Source organism: Phalacrocorax aristotelis, chromosome 16, assembly GCF_949628215.1.
Source record: "Phalacrocorax aristotelis chromosome 16, bGulAri2.1, whole genome shotgun sequence".
Taxonomy (NCBI): Eukaryota; Metazoa; Chordata; class Aves; order Suliformes; family Phalacrocoracidae; genus Phalacrocorax; species Phalacrocorax aristotelis.
In genome coordinates this window covers 1,865,078-1,883,595 of record NC_134291.1, presented here as the reverse complement: position 1 = coordinate 1,883,595, position 18,518 = coordinate 1,865,078, and the positions used below count along the sequence as shown (strand labels likewise).

Sequence of the window (18,518 nt, the reverse complement as noted above, 5' to 3'; positions counted from 1 at the left end):
CTGGGCTGGGCCAAACTAAGTAGCTCTGTCACCTACAGAGTCACTCCTCTGCTCACCGCCTTGGCCACGAAGCAATTAAGAACATGATGGCACGACTCTGCCTTTTGCTGCACTAAGAACTACACATCTGTTCCTATTCTCTGTTGGTGGCTGTGTCTCCTCTACAACTGGCAATGCGATTTCACCAACGCAGACACAGAAGCAGCACTGGTCTAGCTTTATAGGTACAGGCAACGCTGAGTCAAGTCAGCACAAGCATCAGAGGGGGATTTACACCTGTTAGCACTCAGGTTTTTGGCTGGGCCACCACTGGCCCCATACTAAAGCTGTGCTGTAGCAACCTTGCTTATCTCAGGATTTGTATATACCCACGGCTGCTGCCATCCCTCCTCCAAAGAAGAACCTGGCCCTCTTCTGCTAGAAGGTTCTACAACCCTTTCACTGGTCAAGGTGCACAGAAGGCAGATGCAAGTGGGGAAAACGAACAGAAGACAAACCCCAAAGAGGGCCAGTCTGAAATCTTCACAGCACTTCCAGGGTATCAGCAAGCATCTGACCTTTTTTTAAAGACAGTTTTTGGAATGAAGTACAATATATTTTGCATGTTCTTTTAGCACAGATGTGCCTTAATGTTGATGACAGTAAATGAAATGTGCCTGGGACTATTGCCCCTTTCTACACTATTGACCTGTTTTACACTCCAAAATGTGACAGGTGATATACGAGATGCCTGTTGGAAATGGTCCTTGGCCTATCCTCACTCCTGAACTGTCAAGGAGAGAGCCAGACCTCTTCATCCAACAGCAGGAGCAGAACCTGTGCTGACAATGAGAAAGGACAGACAGCTGAGGAGCAGCCTCAGAAATGTGTCTTGGCACTGTTTAACTGACAAGTACGGACATCGCCTCAGGATGATGGCAGAGAGGAAGGAAAAAGTCAGGTACAAAGACAAACACAAGAAGAGAGTAAGTGGGGATGGGATGAGCGAATAGAGCACGGTGAGGGTCTAATGAGAGGCTGGTAGGACGTGGGAGAAATAGGTCTGCTGGACTCAGCAGCCCATGGTCAGACAGGAGAGGGCACTCAGGGGAGAGATGATGGCAGGAGGTTGCCTCTTCTGAAGAGGTGCACTGAAACCATTTCTGCAATGGCAACTGCGAGCCTGGGTCTCTCTCTGGCCTCTTCTTTCTTTTGATCAAATACGACAACAGAAAAACAGGCATCACATGGATCCACTTGTATTTATACAAAATCTGACACAGTTTAACCTTAGGAAGGCATTTGAGTTTGTCCTCATTCCTTCTCCAACTTATCCAGTTGAGATCTGGGCCTCAGCCCAAAGGCAGCCATTAGTGGTATGGGAAACTGCTGGGATTTGCCAGGCTGGAGAGCAAATGAACGTGAACTACAGGAAATCTGGACTAACCTGAACTCCTCGGAGTTTTAAAGACAATGCTGAAGCTTGTCTTATCAAATTTCACTTCATAAGATATAAAGATGTAGAGGTAGGTAGAGATGAGCAGGTGAAATGCACAGCAAAAGGGAACTGCTAGAGTAATCTCAAGAAATGGAGGAAAGTAAACTTTATTTTCAGGAGGAGTCCATTACATTTGTGTTTTAACCCAAAATACATCCTGAGACAGAGGTTTCCAGAGCAGTTTTATAACAAAATTGGGACTGCGTAGTTACAAAAGCATTGGAAACCCCCAAAACACTTAATTCCATCCCAGATCAATATTTGAATTAATTGCTGGTCTGTAAGTGGATTTGCAATTGGAAAAACCTGGGAATGGCTGTTGTGACATGAGTCAGGAAGGAAAACAGCTGTCTGAAATCCTATACCTTTCTCCATCAGAGTATTTGTCCAAAAACCATGAAGGAGAACTAGAGGTAGAGTGGGTATTTCTCCTTTTACATATATATCTAGGAATGAAAAGATACTGTGGCTCGAAGGAAACCTAGTTTCTTCTTTACTGAAGCACAGGTTTAGTGCCAAATGCTTATGTGTGCCTTGAATGGACAATATATCTCATACAGGACAATATATCTCTTGCATGTAGCTAGGACTAGTTGTGAAGTGCACAGAAAAAGGCTCCATTGTACTTACAATGCAGTAAGAAGGGCTCTGCCAATGTCTGAATCTCATAGAGTTTTGCTTTAGGAGCTCACTGTTATTCAATTTAGTACATGAACCTGAATCAGTGAAGCAACAACCTATGAAAATGGAAAGATGCTCAAGAATTAAATTAACCTGATCGCAAAGAGAGGGAAGTGACATTTTGGCTAATGGATGAAGACTACAATTAAATTGGCAATATCTAATGTCTGAACTTTTCCCTGCATCAATTCATTCAGACGTGCCTCTGTAAACACGTAAACAAATTTCACTCTTTGCTATTAGGCTGATAAACATCATTTGGTGATTGTAATGGTCACTGCCTTAGCAAAAAGCTTTCAATTAGGCCCAGAGAGGGAAACCAAGCAGACAGAGTTTATGCTAGCTCACAACTTGAGGCTTCCTGATGTGCAAAGCTCTTTCCTCCCTTCACAAGGGAGACCACACGCATCAGAGAAACCATATTCATGGTTAACTTGGCAGTGGGAAAGCAGAGGTCACAGGATCACTGAGATCCCCTTTGGGGATCATCTAGTCCTAACCCTCTGCTCAAAGCACGGTCAGGTAGAGCAGGCTGCCCAGGACCGTGCTCAGCTGAGCAAGGATGGAGACTCCACAGGCTCTCTGAGCAACTTCTTCCAGCATTTGACCACCTGCACAGTAAAAAAGATTGTACTTACATTTAAATTGAATTTCCTGTATTTCAAGTTGTCCCCATCACCCCTTGTCCTATGTGTCACTAGACAGCACTGAGAAGAGTCTAGTCTTTAGTCCCTACTGTCAAGTGCTGATGATTGATAAAATCCCCAAGCTGGCTCTTCTTGAGGCTGAACTGTCCCCAGCACTGGGCCCAGCATGCCAGATATGTCTCACCAGAGCTGAGCAGGGCAAAGGACCACCTCCCTGGCCTGCCAGCAATGCTCCTTCTAATGCAGCCCAGGACTCTGGTGACCTCCTTTGCTGCAAGGGCACAGGAATGTGAGAGAAGACAGGTTCTCCACACAGATACTGTAGACAGGAGATTTTCCCCCCACCAGGTCCATCTGTCAAAACATTTATTGACTCGGTTACCTCTGCTTCCTATCACGTACCTGGAGAGAAGAACAGAAGATCCTTCAGCAGAGACACTTCCTACCTAGGACTAGAGTTGAGATTAATCATTCTTTCTGTACCCACCACTATTCACAGGAACCTAGTTTATAACAGGCACAGCAAATAAATCAGGTTTATTCTGTTCTCACCTTGCCTAAAGTTTGCATGATCTCCCATGAATTCCCACACTGGTATTACCTATTTTCATTCGGTTAAAGCAGCAGACACTATGATACAAAGTGCCTACAAAATCAGGTCAGCAGGAAAGACAGGAAATAAGACATAACATCCATGCCAAGACTTCACCCATAAATCTATTAAACAACCTCTTAAGAACATGGTGGCTTTGCCACCACACCTCTGGGGAGGCTGTGCTGGACCTTCATTGCTCAGCCAGCCAAAGAACTTTCCACTTGACTTCATACTTGCTGCTTTCATTGGAGGAATGTCTCCCATCTGAAGCAGCTTTTTCTCTTTGCTATTAGTCCCGAGCACATGTCCTTACACTGTTCTATTAAATTTCATCCCCTTTCAACAACTCCAGACCTACAGGCTGCTCCAGTCTTCCAGTATCACATTTAGATCTCTAACAACAACACCCCTCTTAATAATGTGTCAGTGCAAAGCCATTAACACATACTAATTTTTTTAAGCCAAGGTCATGTCTAAAGTAAGACTGGCTCCATGACTGTTCCTCAGGTCTGCTAGCAACATTCAGCTTCTGCAGCTTCCCTTATACATTCCTGTGTGGCACCATCTCTGCAGCTCTACCACTGCCCACATCAATTAGAGCTGCTGTATTTCCTCTGAAACATCAGTTCCCTTCACAGTGCAAAGTATCAAATAGATCTGATCCATCTTTAGCAAATTCTTACATTTGATATGTTTACCTGCAATTCTTCACTTATTTTGTCCTTCAAAGTTTGTTCTGAAACACTGGATACTGTTGAGCTAGGACTAATTCATTTGCTCCAATATTTTCCCACTGCTTTAAATACAGATGCTAAAGGATCTGTTAATTGCTAGTCAGATGGCACCCTCTGATTTGACAGATTCATTACAAAGACTCGCAATGCACTTGCAGTTTCTTGCACCAGAGTTTTAATATTCTGGGACACAGGTTATCTGGCCCTCTGAGTTAAGAACATCATGCTCTTTGATCTGATTTTCCTCCTATTTTTTAATAAATCTTGGTTTCAAGAAAAGTTCGTTTGTGTGGGTGTTTCAAACAGCCAGCCCTCAAGGACAGCACATCTTTCAGCCTTGGAAGAGAGCCAGCACCGAGACTCTCACAGCCAAAACATTCCAGGAAGGGACCAGGCAATCACAATGAGCAGCCTGGGGAGCCGCTGTTGCTGGAATGGCACAGCTCTGTGTGCTGGGCCTGCTGGCAGCAGGATTCATCTTCCAGCACAGCTGCACAACAGGAGGTGAGAGATGATTCAACTCTGTGTGGAGGTTTTTACACAAGGTGAAAAGATCATCCTAGGAAGCTTCTATCCAATGTCAGCTGCAGAGGGCAGAGTCCTGCTGCACCCTCAGACCATCTCCTAGCTCTGGTACCTAGCTGCTTCCTACCTCCGAGGCTACAGAGCTTCCCACAGGTAACAAACTGGCAATTAGATCTATCTCCACTTCAAAATTGAATGCCACCCCTTCAAGGGAATGGAAGGCTACGGAGAGGAAGGTGGTGCCCAGTGCCTGCATGAAGCTTTGTGTGAGTGCAATACCAAGATCCTACAGCCCTGTCTTGCCCCACCATCCTGCCCTAGGATAATCCTGGAATCCCAGGTTGGAAGGGACCTCAGGGATCATCTACTCCAGCCTTTCTAGGAAGAGCACAGTCTAAACAAGATGGCCCAGCACCCTGTCCAGACGACTCTTGAAGGTGCCCAACGTGGCCGAGGCAACCCCTTCCCTGGGGAGATTATTCCCACGGTGACTGTCCTCACTGTGAAAAATTTCCCTCTCGTGTCCAGTCGGAATCTCCCCAAGAGCAACCTCTGTCCATCCCCCTTGTCCTCTCCATGGGACTCTGTGTAAAAAGGGAGTCTCCATCTTCTTTGTAGCTGCCCCTTAAGTGCTGGTACATGGGGATGAGATCCCTGCTGAACCTCCTTTGCTCAAGGCTGAACAAACCCAGTTCTCCCAGCCTATCCTCGTATGGCAGCTTTCCAGTCCTGACCAGTGCTGAGTAGAGCGGGATGATGACTTCTTTCTCTCTGCTGGCAATGCCCTTTTGGATGCAACCCAGCATCCTGTTGGCCTTCTTGGCCGCAGCAGCCACTGTTCGCTCATGTTGAGCTTTCTGTCCACCAGGACCCCCAGGTCCCTTCCCACTGAGCTGCTCTCCTGGTTTGTACAACTTCTCCATGAGTCCAGCCCCAAAGAGACAGCTGGGGATGTGGGCAACACAGCGGAACCAGCAGAAGGCCCAAGAGGTGATGGCTGTCCACCCTGGAGAGCCCCAGGAGGTGCTGCTGCAGTGCTGTGATGCTGGCATCACACAACAGAATGATTTAGTTGGGATCTGCACAGATCATGCTTCTATTGTGGGGTCACGCTGCTGCAGCTGCTGGGCACCCCTCACGTATATCTGAGAAACCCAAGAGATAGAACAGGCTTTAAAGACATGTTCAGCCCAACGGCCAAATCTCCTCCCGCTTGAATATCCCTTTTGTTTAATGGCCAGGATCTCCAGGTTTCTGCACTTAAGCTACTAGAGGTGCTCCTTGTAAGAAGGCCAGTGCTGTGCTCGGCCCACCCACCTCTCAGGAAAGTGCCTGTGTGAACCTACAGAACGTGAAGTGCCTTCCATTCCCTGCCAGAGCTGGTTATTCCCTTCCAAATGAGATACCACAAGCCTTTAGCCTCTGTCTAATCAACCAAATACTCAAATGTAATTCCATCTCACATCTTGAAAAAAAAAGGAAGTTTGTTTGGTCGGTGGAAAAGGAATATATAGCATTTGAAAACTCTTGAAAAGGATATCTGTTTTCTGATTTAATGACCCAAAGAGCATCCCACAGCTTGTGACTAGACAGAACCTGCATTTCTGCCAACATTGTCCATGAGAATAAAGAATGTATTAAATGTTTTCTTCTAACCTGAGGTAAATATTACGGGGGGAGGGGGGGCTACTAACATGTGCATTTGGTATTTGTCCCATTTGCATTTTTTCTGATTTTTTTTGTGGCTTTTCAGAGTGCCAAAGCAGTGGGATTGCATATTTGACAAAATCTGCTATAAAAGAAACTTCTGGTTCTCCTCTTTGTCTCAATTTCTTTCTCATGGAAATGAAAACCATTTGAACTGTTGTTAACAGCCAGAGACCAAACCTTTGCAGGCTACTGCCTGCTGGGGACCAGCTCTGAGCTATGGCCCATGTAGAGCACAATAAAGCTGGCCAGGAGGTTTCTAGCACATCTTTTCTTAGACAGAAGGTATCAATTTGTCAAAGCTGAAACCTCCATGCCAAGGGCTGGCTTCTGTAATTTCTTTTTTTTTTTTTTCCAGTTTCCATTTTCTTTTCTTTAAGGCATTCTGGAACAGTCAAACACCCTGCAATGATATTTGCAGCATAAAAAAAAATTGCTGTTTTCCCCTCAAACAACCTTTTTTCTAAGTGGAAACTAATGAGGGCAAAAATATAGGCTCAAAGAACAAATATGAAAAAGCAGCAAAAGACAAGAAACACCGACGGGTGCAGAAGAGGGCAACTGTTCATGTAGGAGCTGTGATTTCTGGAGATGTTTCATGCACCAGACCCGCAGGCATTGGACTTAAACACTTTCAGGGCTGGGGTCTGTCATCAGCCATGCACCTTCCTCAGACTCCCTCGCGCCTCAGCCCTCCCAGACGCTCGTACAGCCATGACTGCTGTCACCCAGTCTGAATGCAGAAGTAAAACCCGCTCTCGTAGCTTCAGCATCCTCTTCTTCTGCTGCTTTGCTCTTGTAATGAGCAACCAACCAGTTAACCAGGTTTGGTGTAGCAGCTTCACAGCCCCTCCGATCAGTCCTACAGGGAAACGTGGTGCTGAGGGTCACCGGAGGAACGAGCCTTTGATTTGGCTGGCTCTGTAATCCACACTACAGCTACCGCCACGCGTTTGTGCAGCCTTTTCGTTACATCTCCTACAGGCTGTGGCCAACATCGTTACAAAATGGGCTTACCTCAAAGGCAGCTCCAAACCCACCTGGCAACAAAAAGGGTCTTGAGAAAAATGTGATCTTGTGACAGTATAAAAATCTAAACCTATGTAAAACTTCCTTCAGTCTTCCGAGACATTGTTTCATTGTTGTCCTACCTCCACAGCAGGCCCTTTTCCACCAGTTGTTACTAACGCTTCAAACTACATTTGACAGATGACTTTGGAAGCTTGATGCCAAGTGGTTAGATGGTGAACCCACCTAAAGTAAAAGCATCAGATCCAAACTCTGTGCCCTTATTATGGCCAGAAAAAAAAAATCTGTTTTAAAACCCTCCAAACCTATGAACTGTTTCTAAGGAGGCCCAGAGGCTGAACCCGATATCAAACACATTTTTGTGGAGCTCAGAGATCAGCCTCAGTTCTTCAATGCCCACAATTTAGAAAAGATCAGCTGCTGGGCTTGTGCTGGGGTCTGTCTGTGCATCCCTCAAGTAACAAGTTCTCCTTCAGACAACCACTTTTGCCATAGGGGGCTCCTACTTTGCAGTTAGACCATTTGTATTTGTAGAGGATAATTTTATCCATGGGCTTCATTCTCTCATCATCTGTGTCATCCCATAGGACCAGTGTGGGCACTGTGATGGCAAGGGGTAGGAGCTCAGCAAAGCTGAAGCTGCAAGACAGGTACACTGCTGATGCTAGAGCAGCAGGCAGCGGCACTGCTCAGGCTCCGCTCTTTCCATGGGAATGAAGGACTGGGGGGCTTTCTGCTGTTCTCCCCTATAAAAATAGTCATTCAAGAAAACTTCCGCTGTTAGAGTGAGTTGAAAAACTTTCAGGTTTCCAGGGGAGGCAGTTTTTTTTGTTTTGCCTCCTACGATGTCAGAAGGCAACACCTGCTGGTCAAAACAACCAAGAAAGGGTTGGTCCCGGGACAGCAGCCCTTCCCAACACAACAGTGATCCTGCTCCTCTAATCCAATAAGGACTTCCCAGCTGTTTCAATATCCCTTAACAACCAATTCCCACAAACCTAATTCCCCGACTCGTTATTGCTCAAAGTACTTGACTATCATTACTTCTGGTTCCAATCAAGGACCAGTAATGAACTACATGTGTAAAAGCCACCTAGGTGATCATATCAAGCGTTTGTCTTGGAGAACGTGTGTATAGGTTGATATCAGACAGCAAATCCAGCGGCTGGAAGGGGAGCTCTACTCCACATGAGCTGAGGAGCCGTTCGGTGGATAGCAAAACACTGAAGTCAACCTAACAGTTACTTTTTGTCTGCTCAAAAACAAATGGGAACCCTGAGTATAACTGTCCTGTGGGTGGGATACAGCCTCCACCTAATGAGTTTGATTAACCTGGGTAAAATTACCCTGACTGCCTTTTGAGATCTGCTCTGTCCTCTCTTATTACTAATGCAACGATCCACAAATCCCAGGACGCTTCTGTAAATTGAGTTGTCTGTGCCATTCCAAACCCTGTGCAACTGATCTACAAAACCTCCTGAAAAAGTTTGCAAGGTATTTGTCATCAGAAGGCTTGCAGGAAAGATCCTGCCAGATGAACTACCATATGGCAAATATTTGCTATGATCCCCCCATGACTGAAATGGCAGGAGGACCCTCCGTGGGACTCTTACCCACTGACTCCTGCTGTGAGGAGTTTGGATACTGATTCTACCAGTATCTGGAGTGGTCAGAGTTTCAGCCTTGTGAAAAGGGTTTGTCCAACCTTGCAAAAAATGGTTTGCCCAGAGGGTGATTTCATTTCAGCTGGGTGTCTGCTGACCATAAAAGAGTATTGTTTGACTAAGGGAGTCTTGCCTGTCAATGTAGGGGACACGTGTCTGGCCCCTCGGGCTGCTCGCCCTCTTTCTCATTTTACATGAAGCTCCAGCCCTTGGAAGGAGACGGGAGCATGTAGTGGGTTACAGAAACAGCTTCTGGAGCTGAGCAGCTTGGCCGATCTGGGTGACAATTAAGTCCCATTGCTCTGTTGTCACTCCCTGAGCCTAACCAGATGCAGAAACTGGAGAGAAGCGGTACAGCCTGCCTCAGACTCCTGCTGGACGGCTCCAAGTCTGTCCCGAGAGTGAAGTGCCACCAAGGCACGGCTCCCGCTCCTCCAGTGGGGGCCTGGATTGCTCAGAAGGTCTATGACTATAAAAGCAAAGAAAGAAAAAGCTCTGATCTCTGTGTTGAATCAGTCTTGCCTATGTTGCTTTATTCCAAACCAAGCAAAACACGGAACTAGAATATTTACATGTACAAAGCTTTATCTGTTTTGTGACCACACCAGAGAAAAACCCTAAGGAGACCCAACACTGGCACCAGGCAGGCTGTCCTAATGGCCACCGCCGGGACCGCTGAGTTCGCCCATGCAGTTTGCATCAAAACCTGCTGGCGACCAGCTGGTTTAAGCCTCTCTCTAAGCTCACAGGGGAACCTGTCTGCTTTGTGCCACCAGAGACGGTCACACTTGGCAGGTGTCGCTGGAAAATCTGTTATCCTGACCATCAAAATTGTTCTTTCATATAAATCTGATTTCTGCAGCTCTTCTGATTTAACCTTCAGTGTCTGCTAAGACTTCTTACTGATTGCTCTGACTACCAGAGAAGATGTGAATGGATGAAATAAAAATACTTCAGGCCTACAGGGCTCACCTGCTAGCACTGAAGCGACAGACGTGGAAGCTGACATTGCTAACAGATCCTTTACAGGTTCCTTACAGAATCTTTACAGGTTACAACCATCATCATAAAAAAGAACCCTTCACTTCGCATTACTGAGTGCAATATGTCTCAGAAAGCTGAATATTTTCATCTTCACCATCTCAAAGGCAGATGCCAGTATTGCAGCCATCTGTATTAAAAGCCCTTGAAAAGCTCAGCATCGTCTACCTTAGAGGGAGCTTGCAAAAATAGCAAAAATTAAGATAAAAATATCAATGGCATTCAATTTAAATCCAAAATCAGGCATGTAGGCTGAGATCAGGACTCAAAGGTTTGTCTTAATCTAATTTTATCCAAACAATTCAGTGATAATAAACATTTATAAAATTCCCATCAAGGAAATCAGGGGAGTTCCCAAGACCTGTAGTGAGAGCTGGCATCACTGACTGCATATCAGCAAACCCAAGCACTCACTGAATAAGTGGCTCCAGAGAGCACTTGACAGAGACAGAGCTTATTCGCACCCTAAAAGGCTCGGAAACATTGTGCCGAGTTGCGATAAGAGCTTCAAACATTTACCTGTTTGGGGACGCATAAAGGAATCGGCACCACTGCAGACAGCCTCTGCTTCTCCTGCGGCGGTGTGCGTGTTCTCATTGCTCATTTAAATACACTGCAGGTTTTGAGCAGTAGTAAGAGAACTAGTCTAACAGCTCTTAAGAACAAAGCTCTTTATTTATTCATGAAGCAAATAAAAGCATGGGAAAGAGTAGCACAATCTTCCCTCAGAGGCCTCCTTACAACTACACACCCTACAGAAGGCTCAAAGAGCAAGAAAACCGAAATGACGATGCCCAATAAAAGCAACAGATAGCAACAAGAAACAGTTAGAAGGCGGCTGCTTTGGACACACAGAGACACTTTGTCCTGTCTCCCCCCAGATCAGAACGGCAGACTGCCCTTGATACGGTGATCAGCGTCAGGTAACGGGGAGACCGGCAGGACCGTCCCAAAGACACTCTACCTGAAGGATGACCCAGTGACCCTCCTTCGCAGCCAGATCTAGAGCTTGTTCAGCAACTACCTCTTGGCCTTGTCCAAGGGAAACATTGTGGAAATTCTTGTTGTTAAATGTATAACCAAGTTTCTTCCCTAAAAGAAAAGAAAAAAAGCAATGTTCAGCACTTTTACCTGGAAGAGCTCGCGGCACAGGCGAGCTCACACAGCAGCGGCAAGGCAGAGTTCAGTCTTATCAAAAACCACCCTCACAGAAGAGCTATCGCACCTCTTATAATAGTTATCTTGTCTCTCACACACTCTTTGTCAAAGCACTGAAAACAGCAGTGGCTTCTTCCAAACCACTTTTTATTACATAGCAGCATCAACACAAAGGTACATTATTACAAAGTGCCTCTTGTTTAAAGAACATTATTCCCCTGCAACCTTGTGTAAAAACATATTTTTACAGTGATAGGAAATTAAAATAATTTCCTGCTGATTAAACAGGCTTTGAACAAGACATCGTGCAGTGGGGAAATGCATCCTGCAACGCATGCTAGAACCAGCAGCAAGTTTAGGAACCCAAAGCTGCTGAAACAAAATCCGTGTGAGCTTCCTGTGGCCTCAGCCAAGGCCTCCCAAGCTTCTTGGATCAAGAGATCAGTCAGTGCTCCAGATTTCTCATGGATCATCATGGCCTTTGGCAGGTGTGGAGTTGCCCCTGCGCGCACCACGATGTGTGTGGGGAGGCCCACGGTCAGTGGACTGCAGCAGCGCCCATGGAAGGGGTGCTCCAGGAACCACTGCAGACCACCTCCTACAGCCCCTTCTACATCCCTCTCTGCACGCTGCAGCATGGGAACCCCAAAACCCATGTCATTTACCACCCTGCTCTGAAGGAAGGATTTAGAGTTTCTTCATTTAGTCTGTGATATCCCTTCGGACTCCCCTGATTTCTCTGCAGCACCCCAGTGCCTCAGATCCTTTAAGTGATCATGGCTAAAGACCTCCTGATTAGTTTTCTGAATCTGTCTGTCATCTGAAGATGGGGGACCCCGGTTGCTCCTTGCCTCACAGGAGGAGCAACTGCCTGGAGGGAGCTTGCTCTGCTGCATGCTCCTCAGGAGACGAGCAGCAGCCCGTGCTGCCAGAGGGAAGCCGTCCGACAGACGCCCACACTGGCTCCACGCATCGTAGCAGGACGCATTCGGCTCAGCCAGGGAGTCAGTACACACGTCCCCACGTGCTGATCCCTTGGGATTGCCTACACTTATCTCTGCATGCAGATCTGCCTTCATGCAGATGGTGCGCACTTAATTCATGATTTCTGCTAGAAGCGGGCAAGTTTTATAGTAAAACAAGGAAAAGATTTGTCTTGCAAGACTTAGGATTCAGCACTTGGTACAAGACTGGAAACAGATGGCCATAAGTAAAACAAACATCCAAACTCTTCCAGGAGCTCGAGCGCTGTTAGCCTTACTACAGCGACCCCCTGGGATATAGCTCTCCCCATATTTGACAGTTTCCAGTTTTCTTTCTCACCATCTCTGGTGGCTGCCAACACTGAGAACTGCTAATCTCCTCCTCTGCCTTCAAGACCGACCCTCCCAAGAAGGGATGGGGCAAATTTACAGAAGGCTGGGTGCTACCCCAAACCACGTGATCAACAATAAAATGAATATAAGCTGTTATTTCCACTTCATAGATAGGAACAGAGGGATACACAGTGAGCCTGCGCTGGCTGCCTCACCAAAGACGATGCCAGCCTTCCTTCTTCCTTGCTGGTTTGGGGAGGGAAGGGGACGGTGCAGGCGGGCTGCCCCAGGGAGGTGGGGGAGCTTTCTGAGCCCAGAAGTGCGTGCTGCAGGGTCCTCCCCGTGTTGCCAAGGCAAGGCCCCATGAATGGGCAGCATCTGGAAGAAGCTGTCTTCCATTCACAGGAATTATCTAGCTACACTTGCACTTTAATAAAACCTAATGAAGGGCAGAAAAAATATCAAATAACGAATCCAAACCAAACCGCAGCAAGGCTGGCTTTAAGGCCAGTGCAGCTGCACTGAAGCAATGGTTTTATTTCATTAGATCTTTTTTCACTTTTACTTACTGTAACTTTTCTGGCTGACTAACTCCAGGTGCTCAGCTACACTTATCTTTACAATTTCAATTAAACCATTCATGGTTGGGTTTTAGTGCTTCATTTCCCATGTAAGAAAATAACACAGCGAGAGACAGGATCACCGGCGTGCCTCCAAAGGGAAGCCAGGCACAGGATAGGACCTCCCTCAGGAGGGTCCCCTTCAATTCATAGTAATGAGACCCGGTATCAGGCCAGAAAGAGCATGAAACACAACACAAAGCCCAGGAACTCCCCACGCCCGAGAACTGCGATCTGGCCTATGGCTCCGGCTGCACTGGCCTTTAACACCTCTGAAAGCTGCTTGTGGGAATGTAGGTAAAGACTGACTCGGACATGATTTTGGGATGATCCAGAAGATGCATCATAGAGAGGAAAAGAAACCCACAGGTCAACGTTCTTCCACCACTTGCCAGGACGATGGCTTAGTTCAGTGTTACTGGTTTCTTTGCTGGGGCTGCCAGCTTTGCTGATGTTTACTGGAGACCTGCTTGCTCAAAACCAGCCAGCAGTTTTCTACTATGGTAGTCTGATATGTAATTCAGACAGTTTAAATACACTATACTCCACACTGCTGTGAGGACTGGGGCTTGACCACAAGTCATGGTCTTGGAGATATGTGAGGCACATTGCTGGAGAAGGAGAAAAGACATCTGATGAGCAAAATGGCAATCTGGAGCAGCCTAAAGCAGTACCTGGAGGCATCTGACCCCCCTGCTCTGGAGAGATGGAGCCCCTCTGCTCTAACAGTCTCTAAAGAAGTGCCCGCGGTTGCCTCTGTTCAAGAGTCAGCAGTGACCCCATTTCCAGACCTGCTGTAATTGCCATGTTCAGGCTGAAAATGGTAATTCTTCCATAGCGGAGCTGAGACCCAGAGAAAACTCTGCACGCTGGCTGCGTTAGAGCACAGGCAGTGACTACAGCGGTCGCCGCACAACGGAAATCACTGCCTTCTCAAATAAGGCACCTTAGAGAAACCCCTTTGGCTTTGAAGCCAGCCGACAGCACAACATGTGACCATTCGCACCAAAATCAACTCAGGAAGGATGGGATTAAAAACTGGAACCTCTGCCACTAATCAGCAGACCATTGCAGGGAGCTGTTGCTTATTTTTATTTATCTGACAGCGTATTAGATACCTCTGATGTAAATTATAGGTTGTGTACAAGACTAACTCAGAAATCGTTACAGTGTGAACCACACTGGGAATCCAGGCAATGCAGAAAAGAGACAAGTTTAATTTAAACTTTAAATAAAAATCCAAAAACCTTTAAGAAAAAAAAAAGAAAAAAAAAAAAACAAAACAACAATCACATCCTCTCACAATTATCTATTTTTAACAGATTACTCCATTATCTACAAAGAGATGAGGAAAAAAAAGAACAAAACAAGAACGTCATGCCAAGATAATTTGCAGAAGATAAAAAGCAATGCTGTGGTATGCTTAGAGCCATGATTTATTTACCTTGTTTCTCCACATCCTTCAGTGGGTCGACCCCTGGCGACAGGATAAAAAACATTGGGGTTGCAGGTCCTGATTCCTCAAAGGTTGTTGCAAAATCCAGGGATCTCCCTACCACATACTTACTGCCAAGCTTTTCTTCTACAAAATCTCTGCCAGAAAGAAAAAAGTTTTGCCAGTCTACCATCATTCAGAAAAGACAGATTCCCCTGCAAACAATCAATTAATTAGTTTTGGTTTTGCCAATTTAAAGAAATTAGAAACTAAATGAAAAAAAAAAATGGACATGAAATAATTTTAGAGAGCATCGGCAGGCTGGGCCTCTGGAGTTATCACTCAGCAGCGACGTTTGGCACTTTTTACAGGGGTAAGATGACACACGGCACACCAACATCCGACAAACCACAGGAAGTGAGAAGGGAAAACAGTGGGACCTGCCAGTCCAGCGCTGTTCCGAAGTTCAATACAAGTACTGGCTTGATTCTGACAAAGGTATCTCAGGAGATAAGAAACAGTTAATGTATAGAAAACGGCTGTGTACTTTGTAATCCATACAGCCTTTGAGAGGAAACAGCATTCCTTTAGATTTATCACCAAAAGTCACAAAAAGTCCAGATGATTTACAAAATTACTTTGTTCTGAAAAGATGAAAGGGAAGAGCTCTAAGAATATCTAGCGTGTGTAGCTTAGCCTCTGCAGGAGAGTCGCAAGGAAAAATACAACTGAGCGAACAGGAGAAAATTCAGCTCCACAGCAGCTGCCTGCACAGAATACAGCACGTGGAGACCGACCATCCAGGCTGAATTTCCCCAGGGTGAGCTTCCAAACTCACTGCTTTAGAAAAAGAAGAAACAGTGAATGCTGATTCAGAGGTAGGAATGTTCTATTCAAACCCCGGGAATGAGCAGTTACTCCTCTAGCGTAGCTGCACGACTCAGGCCTTTTGAAAACCTCAGTACCACGGGGAAGAAAAACATCAGCCCTTTTTCACCTGGTAGATGATACCAGAATGAGGCAGCCAAATTTTTCTAAGAGCGCTGAGAGTATCCTTTAAGGACTAGTGAGAGACAGTTGGAATAGAAATGCCTAAAGGACTGCAAAAAGAAAAAGCTTCCACATTGTTTGGTACCTCGTTCAAGTAGATTTTTCTGTTCTGGGTCAGATTGGCCAAATTGCTGCTGGAAAGCTTCAGTCCACAAAATTTTAAGAAGTCCATCAGTTACGAGGTCACTACATTCTTGTTTTACATCAAGTCTCAGCTCTATGGAATGATGCCTTGGTGATTCAGAAACACAACTGATGTGACTTGGAGACTTTGAAATGGACCACACGTGCAGGAAAGGAAGGCCTGTCCTCAGAGACAGGACTGGAAGAGTGCCGACGCTTGGTGTCTTTCAGACAAGGAATTCCTAGGGGTGGTTCATGGTATAAACAGTAGGATTTGAGAAATGGTGCCAAAACAAAAAACAAAAACACCCTGCAAGACAAATGACTGGCTTACAGCTTTTCAAGGTTATATGAAGCTACAGCTGCTTAAGATCCTTTATCTGAAGAGTCCATACAAGTGTCATAAGCACAGCTGGAGGTGCCAGCTACCAGATTCTTTAGTCCTTCTGCATCATCTCAGAGGTCTATCCCTCAAGGCAGAAGTACCAGTGCTTTTGGAAAGACTTCACCATGACTGAGGAATACCTTGCTAGTAGCTGCTGGACTGATCTGACCTCATCGTGGATGTGGAAGCACGGGAGCACAAGGTGTTGCAAGAAGCTCCTTGCTAGTGTTTTTCAATAAGATTGAAGGATGAAATAGGTATTTATTTACATTGGGAAATCTCTCTTGAGGAAATGATGGCTCTTGGTGATGGACACTAGAGCACTGTTCCCACGGAGGCTTTATGGAGTGAGTCAGGGTAAGAGTGGTTTCACCTGATGGCTCCTTAGGCCTAGGCAGTAAAACAACCTGTGCAAATATCCCCAGGGATCTGCTATGAAGGGTGGCTCAAAAACCTAACTTCCAAGACAGGGAAATGCAAGAAGCCTGTACAGGGGTGGATCATTTCAGATACCAAAGAGCTTCCTAGACCATCTTCATGGAGCTGGCACATATGACATGGAACATAAAGCATCTTGCATCTTTCTGAACAACAGCTGGAAATGAAGTAGGGATATTCCAGGGCATCTAAAACACCCCTAGTCACCCGTGTTTAGGCTACCAAGTTACTCCTTGACTCTCAAAATGCACTCAAGTACTTGTCAAGACTGTCAGAGAGACGGGAAGGTTAGGACTAGCAGCGATGTCCAGTGATCATCAGTACGGTACTTAATGTTAGCAGATTTAACTGATATGCAGAAGGAAAAGATCTGCAAGTTGAGCACTGCAAAACAACTTGTGGATCCAATGACACTGCAGGTATCTAAAGCTCAATGAGTTTGTTCATATGTACATGATCTTGAAACACTGCTGGCTAAAGTAGGGATGTTGAGGCTGAAGTCCGCATGATCAGAGTATGCAGCTCCCCAGGGCTCTACAAGATCCCCTACTTTTTGAAGGGTCACAGACACAAACAGCTTTGACACTGCTTAGGAAATCGAGACATCGGATGACCACGGCAGAGCCTTCTGTGTGGTGGCTGTCAGGAATGTTGACTGTATTAAGCTCAATCCAAAGACCACTTTTCCTTCCTACATCAGCATATTGGACTTCACTGACTGACATGAGAAGGACAGATGAACAGACCCATATTTTCCAGAGAGGTGGATCTCTTAGGAACAGCAACTTTCTTCACTAAGGGAACAGTATCTGTCTTAGCCAGACTGCAGGCTGAAGAAAGGTTTAAGGAGTGACCATGGTATTATCATGAACCAGGAACCAGGAGGTCAAACACATTTTGGCTGTCATTGTTACGACTAATAATTTTACGTTTGCTTTTGGGGCATGAGATCTCCCTAAACTAAAGCTCTTCTTAAGCCTTTTGGGCCTAGTGTCTGACTGTCCTGTATTTCAAGAAGAATTTTAGTCACAAACCTGCACAAAGTCTTGGAGAAGGCACTGTGAACTATTACTCTTTGCATATGTTTATGTTCTAACCTACTTCTAGTTAAGAAATAAAACAACAAAACATTTAAAGGCTCTTGTGGAAATGGAAAAGCTTTACATGCCCAGATCCTAAAAATATCCAGCCAAACTTTTGAACTTGGATTCCCTTACCTTTTCGTAAAAGGGGAATATGAAAGGTGTTGAAACTTTATGTTCTAGTTATTTCTGAGCTATGTGAGTACACCATTTTGACTGAAGTAAATTAATTAAACTTGCTTAAATTAAATATACACTTAAAGGGTCAGAAAGACAAGAGCTTAGTTTACTCAAACTAACAACAACAGGAAAAACTATCTTTTCAGCTGACAGAACACATGGAGAATCCAGCCCTAGAAGAATAAGAAATTAAAAAGATGGTTTAGAATAGTATGATTATGATAAATTATAGTATTTAATTTAATCAAACATAATAACATTGACCATAGGGAGGCTTCACTCACTCTTGCCTGCATTTTTCGGAAGAATTTTAAAGCACAGCAGAAATCTAGTTCATACGCTGAGCAATACAATCTGCTACATTCACCCATATACACATGCATGCCAGATGGTGGAGCAATATAAACTATTTGAGAGGCAGTATTATCATAGGCACTGCAGAAATGTCAAATCATAGAGTACTAGGACAGAGAAGGAAAAAACAAGCCCTAATGGAGTGAAAGACCTTTAGCTTCTCCTGGAACAAGCATTTTGCTTTTGCGTAGCTTCATAAGGTTTAGACTTGCCTCATTACCTTCACTACATAATTTACAACTACAGCTTTCAGAAGTAGCATGACATAGATTTTGCA

General features: G+C 45.3%; 1 protein-coding gene across 1 annotated transcript in view; it reads right to left on the bottom strand.

Moving 5' to 3' along the window:
- LOC142065228 (dynein axonemal heavy chain 9-like) overlaps nt 1-18,518 on the bottom strand; it is a 144,640-nt gene that overhangs the window by 31,176 nt on the left and 94,946 nt on the right. The window contains exons 21-22 of the mRNA XM_075111178.1: nt 14,639-14,787; nt 11,065-11,192 (exon numbers count right to left, since the gene is read on the bottom strand). Coding sequence (XP_074967279.1) covers nt 11,065-11,192; nt 14,639-14,787 — 277 coding nt within the window. The remainder of the gene's footprint in view (nt 1-11,064; nt 11,193-14,638; nt 14,788-18,518) is intronic.